This window comes from Staurois parvus, unplaced genomic scaffold (assembly GCF_062004578.1).
Source record: "Staurois parvus isolate SC_StPar_1 unplaced genomic scaffold, SC_StPar_1.0 ptg000931l, whole genome shotgun sequence".
Lineage (NCBI taxonomy): Eukaryota > Metazoa > Chordata > Amphibia > Anura > Ranidae > Staurois > Staurois parvus.
This window is the reverse complement of record NW_028318727.1, coordinates 1563049-1578317: the sequence shown is the minus strand read 5'-3', so window position 1 is coordinate 1578317 and position 15269 is coordinate 1563049. Positions and strand designations below refer to the sequence as shown.

Genomic DNA, 15269 nt, shown 5'->3' with positions numbered 1-15269 from the left:
TCTTCCTTTTCTACTTCTTCCTTCTTTTCTTCTTCTTCCTTTTCTTCTGCTTCTTCTTCCTTCTTTTCTTCCTTTTCTACTTCTACCTTTTCTTCCTTTTCTACTTCTTCCTTCTTTTCTTCTTCCTTCTTTACTTCCTTTTCTTCTTCTTCTTCTTCTTCTTCTTCTTCTTCTTCCTTTCTTCATCCTTTCTTCTTCCTTTCTTCATCCTTTCTTCTTCTTCCTTTCTTCATCCTTTCTTCTTCTTCCTTTCTTCTTCTTCCTTTCTTCATCCTTCCTTCTCTTCTTCCTCCTTCTTCCCTACTTTTTGACTTTTGTCTTATTAAAAGTGGATCTCCACAATATACAGCAATGGATCTTATGAAGAAGCCGTACTTGCCCTTTAAAGTAGAACTATAGGCAAAGCTTTGGATAGCTTCTGGAAGGGTTATGACCCCTATCAGATTTTTTTTTTTCTTTTTTTCACGATCTGTGACCCATTGTGGAGATTTCCCTTCACTTCCTGTCCCATAGCCAAACAGGAAGGAAGAGGAAATTAAGGGAATTCCCAGGGGACCCCGTGGTTACCACAAAAAGTGTCCCCATTGGAAAATTTCCCCTTTATTACTTTTCTGGGGACAACCCAAAATTTAGGATTTTCTTTTACTTTATTTTGTCCTGTTTACCAGGAAAGTGAGAGAGGGTGAATCGCCTCAACGGGGGCACAGCCAGCAACAAAAACTGACAGAGGTACTAATCCCTCTCCACTCTATCAAACGCTAAAATGTTTTGCCTTTAGTTATACTTTCAGTCCAGTGGCTTTGCCTAGACCGAGATGATGTCATCAGTCTGCTGCATTCAGGAGGAAGCATTTCCTCAGTCTCCTCTCCCCCAGTGATCAGACTGCAACATTGTAACTTTATAGCATATCACAAGGTGAGAGGCTGCAGCAGGGACTGATCTGTGTCAAACATTTTTTTTTTTTTAATGCAGTCAAGAACCACACACACACAATTGTAAATGATTGTGTCATCTCTGGTCTGACATTTCAGTCCAGGAAGTAGATAGTGATACTGGATGATGCCAGAAAAGCTTCTGCAATCTTTCAGGAGAAAAAAGAATGCATGGACTTTAACATGAACTTGTGTTCTTCTGCAGAGAGCTCTTCATGGTTCAGCTGGTTTACTCCATCCGTTCTCCTCTGGCCTATAAACCTGATCATTGTGCTGTGCGTCTTCATTCGCCTCTTCATTTATGGTGAGCCGGTCACGCGGCTGCACTCAGAATCCTCAGTCCAGTTCTGGTGTCACCGAAAACAAGCCGACGTTGATCTGTCTCGGGTAACGTTCCTCTTGTGCTAAAACCTTCATTTTATTTAATGTTCTTTTTTTTTTTATAAATAAAGATTTCTCTTTTGTTCCCAAGTCCTCTATAGTGGATCACTCCCTTGGCAAATGCCCAGCGTGGGTTCGCCCTCACCCCAGACTGCCAACCCATCCAGCGGTGAACAAATGGCAGTACTGATGCTTGTAAAACTTTATTGATCTAGGACAAACTGCACAAAGCCTTGCCTGGGACCTTCTTAAGCATTTCCTCCACCACTGGGATTAATGGAGAGGAGGACCCAGGCAAAGCATCATGCAGCTTGTCCTGGAATAGTACGTTTTTTACAAGTGTTGGACTTGACAGTCAATTTCCAGCTGTTTTTTTTTTCTCTGGATGTGATGTTCGATGTCCTGCCACCTAATTTACCTGTGATCCTAGTATAGATGGTGCACAGTAGACATTGTAGAAGCAAGTTTTCCAGTTTTCTCTCTTGGATAGAGGGTGGTAAGGTTGGAAACGGGAACAGGGGGGAAATCTTTGAACGGGCACACCTGTATCAGTGACTACTCTCTAAAAGGGAACTCACTTTGGCAAGATTTACTTTCACTTCCTGTTTCTCTGGGACAGGAAATAAGGGAAATCACCCCGGTCAGATTTTAGCCATTCCTACTCTACTAAAGGAGTAGCTTAAATGTAAGGCCTCATGCACACAGGACGTTTTTAAAAACTCTCCTCCTCTTGGCAAAAGAAAGGTGGCCAAAAGGTCAAAGGATTCCCTAGGGGACTTTAGAGGCAGAAGATATGAAACCTGAAATATATTACAAAAACAAGTAATCAATCTTTTATTCCAAAAAAATGGCCAATGGGACAAAGGTAAAATACAATATGATACAACAATTAATTAAGCCAGCATATACCCAAGTGTATTTAGAAATACAACAATATAGATACATGTCTTGCTTGGCGATTGTAACGGAACCAGACCCCAGACCGCACTTGGGTATTTTCCGTTATACTGCAGCTTCCCCGTCTGAACACCAATCCCGGGACACCACCCGCTGATCATGCAGGAAAGTAGACAGCACCAGACTCTTCTTAAGACAGGAAGTCAACTCCTTTATTCTTACACACACACACAAGATATATACACAGGGCAGGGAAACACAACCAGGGACAGGAAACACATCATCAGCCCACCCCATCAGTGGGAAGGGCTACAGGAAACACATCATCAGCCCGCCCCATCAGTGGGAAGGGCTACAGGAAACACATCATCAGCCCGCCCCATCAGTGGGAAGGGCCACAGGAAACACATCATCAGCCCGCCCCATCAGTGGGAAGGGCTACAGGAAACACATCATCAGCCCGCCGCACCCAACCAAGGCACAGAACCATGGGATGCAGCACATGGCAGAGGGCAATGGACAGCCACATGGCAGAGAACAAAGGACAACACACCAATATACAATATACATTCCCATTCACACCCTGTACCCCTTAACAGGCACAAGGGTGTATTAAAGAATTTGGGAAGATGATACAGGGGTCCCCCCACCCCCAAAAGTCACTACCGTCACAGCGATAATAAAATCTTCCCATAATTCCCAACATGTTTCAGAACAGAGTTCCTTCTTCAGGGAAAATTGCTGGTATAATGATGAATTAGTAGGTGTATCTGTGTAATTTGATTCAAAAATAGACATCTACAAAGCTGAGGCAGTCTAGCCAAAATCAGCGTAAGTGCTTTAAATTCACATCTCCAGCTCTGTAGGGGTTACTGCAAGGATCCCAGTGGGGCACCACCCGAATGAAAGGCTAATCTGGTCATAGCAGTCACAACAGAGGTATGCTCAGCAAGGAAGTCATTGCAACAGTGTTTCGGCAGAAAAATCACCTGACGCTTTTTGAAAGCGCCAAGCACTTGGGCGTTAATTCATTTCAATAGCCAGAAAAAATTATTATTCTGGACAATGAAATGAATTAATGCTCAAGCACTAAACATGCCTATCATTAACACGCATTTAGGTGCATTTACATTTTTTCTGCCAAAACACTGCTGTTCCTGGATGAACTGACCCTAGGTGGGGTTTTTATTTTTTTTCTGCTAGTAAACACTACTGCTACTAAAACTTCTAATATATGTGTGCATGAACAGATTGGACAACATGGAGGGGCGTAAAAAAAAAGCCTGACGCCCCTAAAAGTGGCTGCAAAAATGCCCTGTGTTCATGAAACCTAACATATTTTTACATTCTCCAGCCACATATAGGGTGTCCTGCCACCCAGGGGCGGACTGACAACTCATGGGGCCCCCGAGCAATAGTGGATCATGGGGCCCCTGTGTCCTTGCCCAAACTCAAATAAGCCTATGAAAAAGGTACCAGGGGCATCTCATGGGGCCCCGTACTGACCCCGGGCCCTCGGGCAGTGCCCGAGTTTCCAAATGGTCAGTCCGCCCCTGCTGCAACCAGTTCACGATTTATTTAATTATTTTTTTCCCAGTGTGACAGTGGGCAGAGGATCTCCCCCCACCCCGGCCATGTCATTCATTAAGTTTCCTGTGAATTAAGGAACTACAAGTACCGTCATCCACCGAAAAAGACGGCTTGCGGTTCTTAAAGAACTGTGAGGGCACTGATGAGCTCTCCTAATTCATTCACAAGCCCTGCAGCTTTCATGTAGTCCATATGAAGCTGCAGGGCTTGTCTGCAGAAGCCTGACATTGCACCCCTAATCCCCTGATCACAGGGGCAATGCTTCCCAGGCTCTTCCAGGAAAATAATAAATGCACACTTTTTTATCTGCAAAAATTGTTTTTTTTTTTGTTTTCTGGAAAGGTGAACTTATCCTTTATAGTACACCTGCCTCTTTTTCAGTTGTATGATGGGGAGCCTCTAGTGCTGCCCTCCCCATTAACCCTTCTGTCTCGTGAGAAAAACACTTCAGGTGTATGCTAACCATGCTCACCTGACTCCCCACTCCCACAATGCATTGCTCTGTTCCTGAGTGTCCTATTTATTGGTGGAGGAAGGCTGATCTTTTTTTTTTTTTTTTTGCAGACAGGCTGCACAGGTATGCAATGCGAAAGGAGCCGATTTTAAAATCTGAATGGTGCTTTGCAATATGTTGAGGGGTGATGGAGCACGGCAGATTTTTTTTTTTTTATTTAAATGTTGAACTATCCTTCTAATTATGTATATTTGTTTACCATGTTCCCAAAACCCTGTCTGCACCAGCTGAAATTTAACATTGGGCTAGCGGTGAGTGCTTTTACTTGCAGCTGAAATCAGACAAAAGTAGCAGAGCAGGTGGGATTTGGCACTGTCTGAAATCTCCAGTCTTTTACCAGCAGCTGACTCCACACCCGATCTCCTATGGAAGTAGAATGGTGTTCAGGCTCTGGTCCGGTATAAGTTCTTGGTTTCCCCAAAATTTAATTGCAGAAAAATGTCTTACACAAAATTAAAGCAGTGTTATGTGCTGAAGGAAGGAAATAATGGCTGGCTCAACATGGAGCGTTAATATGTAAACCCAATATTTCCTATTCCTGCTGTAACATGTACTTGGATAAATGTCTCCTGATCTCTTTTGTAGCTTCCTTTGTGCGAAATCCCTGGTGTTGCTGCCAGCCACTTTGCTTTCCTAATAAAAACTGACCACAATAGATAGCGTGGTCAGTTTTTTTTTTTTTTTTTTTTTTTTTAATTTCCTAGCTGTAGTCTAATGATGACACATGCCCTTAGACCTGAAGTTTGGACCATATTTCATTTTATATAGTCTGGCTGAAAAAAACAAACCAAAAGTCCATCCAGTTCAAATATAAATATATATATATATATATATATATATATATATATATAATCCTACACCCACAGTTGATCCAGAGGCAGGCAAAAGTCCAGCAAAGCACGATCCAATTTACTCCTGCAGGGGAAAAAATTCCTTCCTGATCCTCAGAGGCAATCCCTGGATCAACTTTACCTATAAATCTTAGTATCCAGTTATATTCTGTGTATCCAAGAAAGAATCCAGGACTTTCCTACAGCAATCCACTGAGCTGGCCACAACCAACTCTTGATGGAGTCTATTCTACATTTTCACAGCTCTTACTGTGAAGAAACCTTTCCGTGTTTGGAGATTAAATTTCTTTTTCCTCCAGATGTAAATGCACACCCACACACGTATGGGTGTAGGATGAAACAAAATGATGGACTAGGCCCTTTAAGCAGTGGCCTCTGTTTATCAATGGGTTTTATGGTTTTGCACTTTTTTTTTTTTTTTTTTTCCACTGTATTTCCTGTTAAACCTTTTACTTGAAACCATTTTGACCTTCCATGCATTCTGCAGAAGTTGTAAGAGTGATGTTATCGTCTTCTCATCACAGGGAGACTTTGCCCAGGCCTCGCTTCACCTCTGGAAAGCCCTGAAAGCTCTGGGGCGACCTCTCCCCACGTCTAACTTTGACCTTTGCTGCAGCCTAATGTGGAGCGTCATACGCTACGTCCTTCAGCGGCTCTGGGTGGGATGCTGGTTAGCTGGGAGAGCTGGAGGATTCCGCAGGGACCATCAGCTGAAGGACGATGTGAGGAAGAGCTGCAGAGAGGCTGCCCTGGTATACCACCGCCTCCACCAGCTGCACATGACCGGTATGTTGCATCAGATGGCACTGCGTGGTTTAAAAATATAGATTTGAGTAAAGTGGGAAAAATTAGAACCTCTGTTAGGTTTTTATTGCTGTTCTTAACAGGATTTCGCCAATACGTCTCTCCAAGGTGTCAGAGACCCAGTGAAGGAAAATCTCGCTAATGGGGACACAGTAGTAAAAACCTGATAGAGGTTCTGATCCTTTACTGTTCTATGCATGGCTGGGGTTGAACTTGTACATCCAGTAGTGTACAATGAAACTCATGGCAGCCAATCAGAAGTCAACTTTACACCTTGCTATGGGGAATCCAAAAAAATATTCTGATTGGATCTTGTGGCATAATATACAGCTCTGCGGTATTAAACAAAAAGCTGTTTCTTTGGCCATAAAAGATCAGCCTGCTAATACTTTTTTTTTTTTCCCTTCTCTAGGGAAGCACGGAGGAGGTCATCTATCTGCCATCAATATGGCGCTGAGTGCAGTCAACCTGGCAGACTGCGCTGGTAACACCATCTCGGTAGCCACGCTTGCAGAGATCTACGTGGGAGCGGCATTGCGGGTCAAAGCCAGTCTGCATCGTCGCTTCCATTTCCTGGCGGTGAGAACATGCTTGGGACAAACATAGAGCTAGACTCGGACAAAAGTAACAAAAATGTATACATTAAGTCCACTGTGATGTCATTACTTTGTCCTACTCCCTTGTTCTATACTTGCCTGTCTGGAAATATTACATTTGTGTCAGGTAGCAGGCCTTGAGGTTTGTCAGGAATGGCAAACAGATTTGGGAGAAAAGGCAGGAAATTTGATTGGTGGTTCTAGGAAACTGGTTTTAGTCTGATACATTGATAAATTATCCCATAATCGGGTTGGGTGTTGGGTTTTGTGGTTGGGTGTTGGGTTTTGTGGTTGGGTGTTGGGTTTTGTGGTTGGGTGTTGGGTTTTGTGGTTGGGTGTTGGTGGTTTTGTTCAGCCAGCAGCTTGAACAAAGATGGATCTGATTTCCTCCATCCACACATTTGATGTGGATGGGGGAATCCTCCTGTTGTGCTATTGTGTTCTTAAGGCAGGGACCCTTCCCTGCCATCCGAATACAGTGATCAGTGCTGCTGGCTATAGCTGGCGTCACTGATTATTTGGGACAAACCCAACAGGTTGGTCGTACAGAAGTCAATCTGTAGATCCAGGCTGCCCATGCATGGATCAAAATTGGATCGGTCCCTGCTGAACCTGCCAAAGTTTTTTTTGTTTGTTTTTTGTTTGTTTGTTTTTTTTTTGTTTGTTTTTTTTTTTGTTTGTTGTTTTTTTTTGTTTGGTTTTTTTTGTTTGGTTTTTTTTGTTTGGTTTTTTTTGTTTGGTGTTTTTTGTTTGGTGTTTTTTGTTTGGTGTTTTTTGTTTGGTTTTTTTTGTTTGGTTTTTTTTGTTTGGTTTTTTTTGTTTGGTGTTTTTTGTTTGGTGTTTTTTGTTTGGTGTTTTTTGTTTGGTGTTTTTTGTTTGGTGTTTTTTGTTTGGTTTTTTTTGTTTGGTTTTTTTTGTTTGGTGTTTTTTGTTTGGTGTTTTTTGTTTGGTGTTTTTTGTTTGGTGTTTTTTGTTTGGTGTTTTTTGTTTGGTGTTTTTTGTTTGGTGTTTTTTGTTTGGTGTTTTTTGTTTGGTGTTTTTTGTTTGGTGTTTTTTGTTTGGTGTTTTTTGTTTGGTGTTTTTTGTTTGGTGTTTTTTTTTTTGTTTGTTTTTTTTTTGTTTTTGTTTTTTTTTCCCCATTATGGCCAGCTTTAGAAATGTAAGTAAAACATGCATAGCACTGTGAGCCGTTATCACTGAAGGCTCTTGAAGAGTGGGAATGTGAATCTGGGAGGCTTCCAGTTTGGAGGATGAAAGTGTGTATAGAAATGTCACAATCCTCTGAGAAGTGCATGGCATGTAGGTGCGTTTTTGAAAGGGGTACAGGTAAGATTTGTGTACAATGTGAATTGGCTAAATGATTTTGTTTGGCCATCATCTTGGTATGCCTGGGTCACATATTGGCATAGCTTGATCTTGTTCATGGAAGACTGCTGCAACATCTAAAGCATTCACATTCACTGATGTGCCGTGTGCTCCTTCCCCTCAGTCTTTGCATCCTCCTGATTTTTTTTTTTTTTTTCTCTTGATCATCCTTTTTTGGGCCACTTTTTATGCATGTAAATATCTATAGATTGTCTCTCTAAAGCTGGTCATACACTATACAATCTGATTGTACAACCAGGGGCGGACTGACCATTTGGAAACTCTGGCACTGCCCGGGGTCAGTAGAGGGCCCCATGAGATGCCCTTGGTACTTTTTTTTTTTTTTTTTTTTTCTCATAGGCTTTTTTGAATTTGGGCAAGGACACAGGGGCCCCATGATCCCCTATTGCCCGGGGCCCCATGAGTTGTCAGTCCACCCCTGTGTACAACATTCTTTCGATTTACCAAAACTGTGTGATGACCACCATTAATAACTTGTCTCCTGTCTGCAGGCCACCCCCTTACTCTGACCCTGTACTTCTCTCTCTCTACAGCGCTTCTTCCTATGCAGTGCCCGCCAGGTGTGCTTGGCGCAGAGTGTCACCATTCCTCCCGCCATGCAGTGGTTGTGCCATCCTCTGGGCCATCGCTTCTTTGTAGACGGGGACTGGAGTGTGCGGAGCTCCCCCCGGGATACCATGTACAGTACAGCTGGCAGTACAGGTACCTCTAGTGCATTTCCCATCAGCCTGATCTGTACAAATCATAGATGAGGGACATAATGTTTGTGGGTTCCAAGTAATCTAGCAAAAAAAAAAAAATGCAGATTTTAACCACTTGAGTCCTGGAAGGTTTTACCGCCTTCATGGCCAGCGCTTTGCTACTTTAAATGGCAATTACATTTAATATCCATATTTATATAATATATATATTGTTTCCAAGTATAGACCTTTCTTATGGTGATATTTGATCACCACTGGGTTTGTATTTTTTGCACTATAAAACAAAAGGCAAAAAAAAAAACCTAAAACAATTTTGAAAACTATTTTCTACTCTGTTATAAACCTCCAATAAAATTCTATTCCTTAATAAATGTAGGCCACAATGTATTCTGCTACATGTCTGGGGAAAAAAAAACAACTCCAATAAGTGTAGATTGGTTTGCGTTTGTTATAGTAAGGCTGTCAGTACTTACATACAATCTTTTTCTTGAGGCCCTTAAAATACCAGGATGGTACAAATGGCCCCTTTTGTGTGTGTGTGTGTGTGTGTGTGTGTGTGTGTGTGTGTAATATATTCTATTATTTACCCTTTTTACAATGAAGAACCCTATATAAGCAATAGCTTTAGCTGTCATGAATGGGTTTCCCATTCATGGACTGCGTGCTTTTGATTGTGATCTGTGATTTGGCTAAGCTAATCACATGCTACAGGTATCCAGGTACCATGTGATTGCTGTGAGCCGATCACAACAGTAAGCAAGCTGTTCATGCATGGAAAGCCATTAATGACAGGTTGTTTACATTGTTATCATGTGATCGCAGTGACCAGTCATAGCAATCACATGATGCCCTGTTACCAGTAACAGTGATCTGCAGGGGCGGACTGACCATTTGGAAACTCTGGCACTGCCTGAGGGCCCGGGGTCAGTAGGGGGCCCCATGAGATGGCCCTGGTACCTTTTTTCATAGGTTTTTTTAGTTTGGGCAAGGACACAGGGGCCCCATGATCCCCTATTGCCTGGGGGCCCCATGGGTTGTCAGTCCGCCCCTGGTGATCTGCTGTGTAGAGTGGGACACAGTGGTGACAGGTAGGGGCGTGTTGCAGGCTCCATCACGTGTGTATTAGTATATGACTGAGCCTTTAGGTGATGCCTTGCCGCAGTAAATCCAGTAGTATACAATGAAATCCCATAGTACTGTGCCGGGGTGGCAAGTGGTTTAAAATATATATAAAAATTTAAAAAATTGCCCTGGCAGGCAAGCGGTTAAAGCTGACCTCCATCACTGACTGGGTTTTGTTTGTGCAGTGGACCCTCTGGCTCAGGTGACTCAGGCTTTCCGTGAACATCTCCTGGAAAAGGCTTTGTATTGCGTGGCGCAGCCAGAACAGGGAAAACCCATGACTGATGGGGAGGGGTAAGTCTTATTGTTTTGTATGAAAGTAAATGTTGACTTTTTCCAGCCTCCTAACTGCCAGTGTATGTCCAGCCAAAATGTTTTCAGTAGGCTAGAGTTTAAATCCATGTAAAAGAGAATATGAATATATAATATAATTTTTTTTTTTTGTGGTCTGTCCGGGTAGGAAGATTTTGCTTCCTGTCTCGGAGACAAAACAGGAAGTGAGAGGAAATTTCCATCTTTGACCATTGTTGTCCCTATTTGGAAGATTTCCCTTCACCTCCTTGCGGTCATGATCATTCCAAATTTTGGATTTCCTTCACTTTCTGCCTGGGTGACAATAGTCGAGGAGGGATCTCCCCAGTAGAAACAGAGGAAACTTGTCAGAGGGTTTAACACTTCCCTACTCTATCCAAAATAAGAGAAATGTATTTACACTTTTAGCACTCCATTCTCCACATTTTGCTTGGCTCCATGATGGCAAAAATTCAGCAACCTATAGCATCAAATCCTAATATCCTGGTAATGTTGGGTCACTGCAGTTTAAATTTCAGCGTTGCCCTTTTGCAAAGCTTTATTAAAGCCTAAGTGCAGCCAAAAATCAAAAAATCAGCACAAGGGATATCAATGAGCCAGGATGTGTTCCTTGTGCTGATTTTCTCTTCTGTGAGGGGTTTTTTTTTTTTTTTTTTTTTTTTTTTTTCCTGTCCTGAGCCCAACCATGTCTACCCCTTTCCACCCAGGTCCTCCATTCATAGAATCCGTACTACAGCTTCTATGAATGAAGCGGGATCTCTAAATGGGAGGTGGACCTTTCATCTGCCTATCCTCCATATTTTTTAAGTCCTCTTCTCTATCATAAATGCTATAGCATAGTAGAGGAGGATTTCAACTAAAAGAATTGGAATCTGCACAAGTGATTAATCCTACAGGCTGTAAGTTGTGTCCCTTGTGCTGTTTATTTTGGTTGCACTTGGGCTTTAAATGTGGTATGGTTTTTTTTATCCTCCTCTGAGGAGTCCTTCCTAAAGTAGAAGATTGCATGGCTTTTTTTTTTTTTTTTCCTATACAGGGAGTTCTCCGACGCTCTAGAGTATCTACAGCTGCTGAATGGGTGCTCAGACAACGCTGCTGTGCCCAATCACACATTTTCTATCAGCTCCAGTATGACCGCCGTCACAGGTGAGCACCAGATCTCTTCTGGTACAAATGAGCAAAATTTACAGGTGAAATGTGATTTTCAATATTTTCTGTGTCCTGTATATGTGCACAGTGACGGCACGCACGTATTTGCTTCCCACCTTCAAAACCGCCAATTGGTGCTCCATTGTTCCAACTTCTGAACATTGTTACAAACGCCAGAGTGACTGAAATCTAATGCTGGGGATCAAGAAAGTATAAATTTTGTGACGGTTATGTCCCTTCTGAAAGTGAGATTGTGTGCAGGTCCAGTCCTAGATGTCTTTGTGCCCTAGACCAGTGGTCTCCAAATTGCAGGCCGAATGTGGTCCTCTCTTTAGCCCAACCTTGGGGCACTATTTCTTCCACTGACACCAAAGATGGAGAACTATTCGTCCTACTTACACCACAGAGCACAATTCCTCCCAATGACACCAATGGTGGGGATTGTTTCCAGTAATACCAATGATGGGTAACTATGGGGCACTATTCCTTCCACTGACACCAACAATGGAGCTCATTCGTCTCATGAATACCAAAACCTCTTACTGCCCACAAGCATTGTCATTATTTTGCCTCCACTGACAACACATTCTGAGACATTTTCTACCCCCATTGGCCAGTCCTGCCTTCCTACAGTCTGAAGGACCGTTGCTTTGAACGTTTGGAGAACCCAGGACTAGACAATGATTTGGTCTTCTGTAGTTCAGCCCTCTTGGTATATGGGACAGTGACATCACAACCTGCTTCTTTATGTCCACTGCTCAATTAATAATGATGATTTTCCTTTACAGGAACTGACCCCGTGGCCAAGTGGTGGGCCTCTATCATAATCGTGGCTATCAACCGGCTTCAGGGAGATGATGAAGCAGCACAGCGTCTCTACCCAGTGGTAGAATACATGCCGAAATCTTTGCATGCCACAGAGTGAGTGATGGGGATTGTGGGTAATAGACCCAGCTTGGCTTTTGCTTTCTCCCCCCCCCCCCATGGTTTTTACTGTGCAGTCCAAATAGTACCGGAGTTGGACCAAGTGCATCCAAAAATTTAGACTTGAAAGTGGTTGTAAACCTCAGACAACCTTGAACAAAGCGCATCAATCTATAGTGTACCTGTCTCAATCCAGAGCACAAAGTGTCACTGTCTGCTGCCTTGTTCCTCTATCAGCATGAATCACTTCTGATGAGTTTTCCTGACACCAAGAGAAAAATGGTGACGGGAGGGACCTCCAGCAGACTGACAGCCTATGCTCTGTTCCTGTGTGCTGTGTGAAGGGGGGGTACAGAGTCTTTCCTACAATCTGCTCTCAGAACTCTCCTCACTGATGTAACTTCAGCTCCCCACCCTTTGATTTTCCAGAGTTGAGATCCTATGTAAATTACACACTCTGAATGTAGGGGAAAGATGGCTGCAGATAAAGTGGTACAACTTGTGTAGAAGGATTTTTTTATCTCGATCACCTGAGGCAATTCACTTTTGTATAAGAGTGTCTTAGGGTTTAACAACCACTACAAAGCAGAACTGAAAGTATGTTTTAAAACTTATCAGCAGACAGACTGACTATTGCAGAAGAGACCTGCAATGTCTCTGGCAATACAATACACCTACCTGCCCGCTCAGTTTTTCTGTGACATGTAAATTGAGCTGCACGTGCGCAGCATAGATTACATCGCTGGTATGATCTGTGCCAGGATGATGCTTCATCCCAAGCCTGTGCAGATACCTGAGCACCAGAGAGCTGGGGAGAAGGTGCTGGTGAGGGGCCCCTTGGACAATTGGAGAGAAGGGAAGTACACAGCGTTTAGATCCTTTTTTTTTCTTTTTTCTTTACCAGACCCCCCCCCCCCCCTTCTTTTTTCTGGAATAAGTGTGAGGATATTTGTGAGCGGTGTGCTTGTTACCCACCTCTGCCAGCACTGCAGTGTAAGAGCAGAAAGTGGCATTTTCATTGAGATTTAGTGGTTGTAAAGGCTCAAGGTTTTTTCCTTAATGCATGAAGGTAAACAACCTTCTGTGTGTATAACCCACCCCCCCCCCCCCCCCTCCAATACTTACCTGGGCCCTATTGCAATCCACAATGCAATGTGCATGATAGCTTTGGCTCTCTGGGGACTCTCCCTCCTCATGGGCTGAGACAGGAGCCATTAGCTCCCACTGCTGTCACTCACAGCCAGTTAGCCAATGAGGACAGAAGGGTGGGGTGGGGCAGAGCAACAGCTGTCTGTGTGAATAGATGCAGAGTAGCGATTCAGGATCGAGCCTGCTCAGGTGCCCCTATAGCAAGCTGCTTGCTAAGGGGGCACTCTGCAGCAGGGAGGGGCCAGGAGCTCCAGTGGGGGACCCAAGAAGGATGAGGACTGCTCTGGGCAAGATTACTGCACAGAGCAGACAACTATGACTTGTGTAAAAATAAATGAATAACTAAATTGGTATCTAATAACATGCATGGATACATGACTATAAAAGGATAAAAAGTTTAAATAACTTTTTTTTTTTTTTTTTTTTTTTTTTTCTTCTCCTCTTCCCCCCCCCCCCCCCCCCAGAAACCCTCTACCTAAAGCTGCCCTGTATGCTTTCAAAGCAGTAAGGATGCTCCTGGGGAAGCAGGACAGCACTCAGGTCAGCCTGAGTCAATGTGACAAGGCCAGTGGATACCTGCGAGACAGCCTGAACTCCAGCCCTTCTAGTAATGCCAACATAGACAAGGTGAGGAGAGCTGTACAGAACAGATGAGTTTGGGGGGAGGGGGGGTTGCGTCTAGGTGGCATTGTTCTCGCCTCCCGCTGACACTGCTGTGGCTGTGGTGCATTGTAGTTGCATTGCATTTTCTATTCCCTGTGTGCAATGTGCCTGCAGTGCAATACAGAGGCAGCACCTAACCTGCGACATCTGGTGCTTATCCATTTGATGAGTAGCTCAGGTAAGATCTGATTGGACAAGAGAAATGCAGAAAAATGTGGACATTTGGCGTGTAAATTTTTTTTTTTTTTTTCTGGTTTTTGCCTTCATTAGCATCGGAACCTCCAAATACAATAAATCTAGAATGCATACACTATGGAATCTTGAGCCAAAACTTTTCACATTTTTGAAAGCTGAGCCTGAACTCCAGTCCTCTTTTAAGTAGAGAGGGAAAGGATTAAAACCTGATCTTTTACTGTCTGAGCCGACTCCCCACCTTTCCCACGAGACTTGGCTTCAGAGCTTGTGCACGTTTGTCCTGCTGCTGCCCTCTGCACAGACCCAGAAAGCCAAGTTTTGCAGGAAAGGTGGTGACGGGACAAGTGTGCACAGGCCCTGAGGACTGGGTCTTTGGGAGAGGGAAGCAGTGAGACAAGTGTGCACAGGCCTTGGAGACCCACCACCTCCTTCTCCCAAAGAGCTGGGCTTCAAGGCCTGTGCACACTTGTCTCACTGCTTCCCCCTCCCAAAGACTCAGTCCTCAGGGCCTGTGCACACTTGTCCTGCTGCAGCCCTCTGCACAGACCCTAAAGCCAAATTCTTCAGCACACTTGTCCCATTGCTGCTTTTTTCCAAAAGACTTAGTTTTCAGGGCTTGTCACACTTGACCCACTGCTTCCCTCTTACAAAGACCTGGGCTTCAAGGCCTGTGCACGCCTGGGCTTCAGGGTCTGTGCAGAGGGCAGCAGCACGACAGGTGTGCTCAGGCTTTGAAGCCCACGTTTTTGCACACTTGTCCCACAAGACTTAAGTTATCAGGGCCTTTGCACACTTGACCCCCCCCCCCTTCTCCCAAACAGACGAGCAAGTGTGCAAAAGCCCTGATAACTTAAGTCTTGTGGGACAAGTGTACTAAAGACATGGGACAAGTGTGCAAAATCCTGGGCTTCAAGGCCTGAATACACCTGTCGTGCTGCCCTCTGCAGACCCTGAAGCCCAGTTTTGCACAGGCCTTGAAGCCCAGGACTTTGTAAGAGGGAAGAAGTGGGTCAAGTGTGCACAAGCCCTCAAAACATTTTGGGAAAAATCAGCAATGGGACAAGTGTGCTGAAGACTTCAGCTTTAGGGTCTATGCAGAGGGC

General features: G+C 43.9%; 1 protein-coding gene across 3 annotated transcripts in view; it reads left to right on the top strand.

Annotated features, from left to right (window-relative positions):
• Positions 1 to 15269, top strand: part of SREBF1 (sterol regulatory element binding transcription factor 1) — a 69185-nt gene that overhangs the window by 37941 nt on the left and 15975 nt on the right. For all 3 annotated transcript variants that reach the window (XM_089656732.1, XM_089656733.1, XM_089656734.1), the window contains exons 9-16: positions 1138 to 1319; positions 5690 to 5951; positions 6382 to 6548; positions 8485 to 8653; positions 9960 to 10068; positions 11123 to 11232; positions 12024 to 12156; positions 13773 to 13935. In XM_089656732.1, coding sequence (XP_089512858.1) covers positions 1138 to 1319; positions 5690 to 5951; positions 6382 to 6548; positions 8485 to 8653; positions 9960 to 10068; positions 11123 to 11232; positions 12024 to 12156; positions 13773 to 13935 — 1295 coding nt within the window. The remainder of the gene's footprint in view (positions 1 to 1137; positions 1320 to 5689; positions 5952 to 6381; positions 6549 to 8484; positions 8654 to 9959; positions 10069 to 11122; positions 11233 to 12023; positions 12157 to 13772; positions 13936 to 15269) is intronic.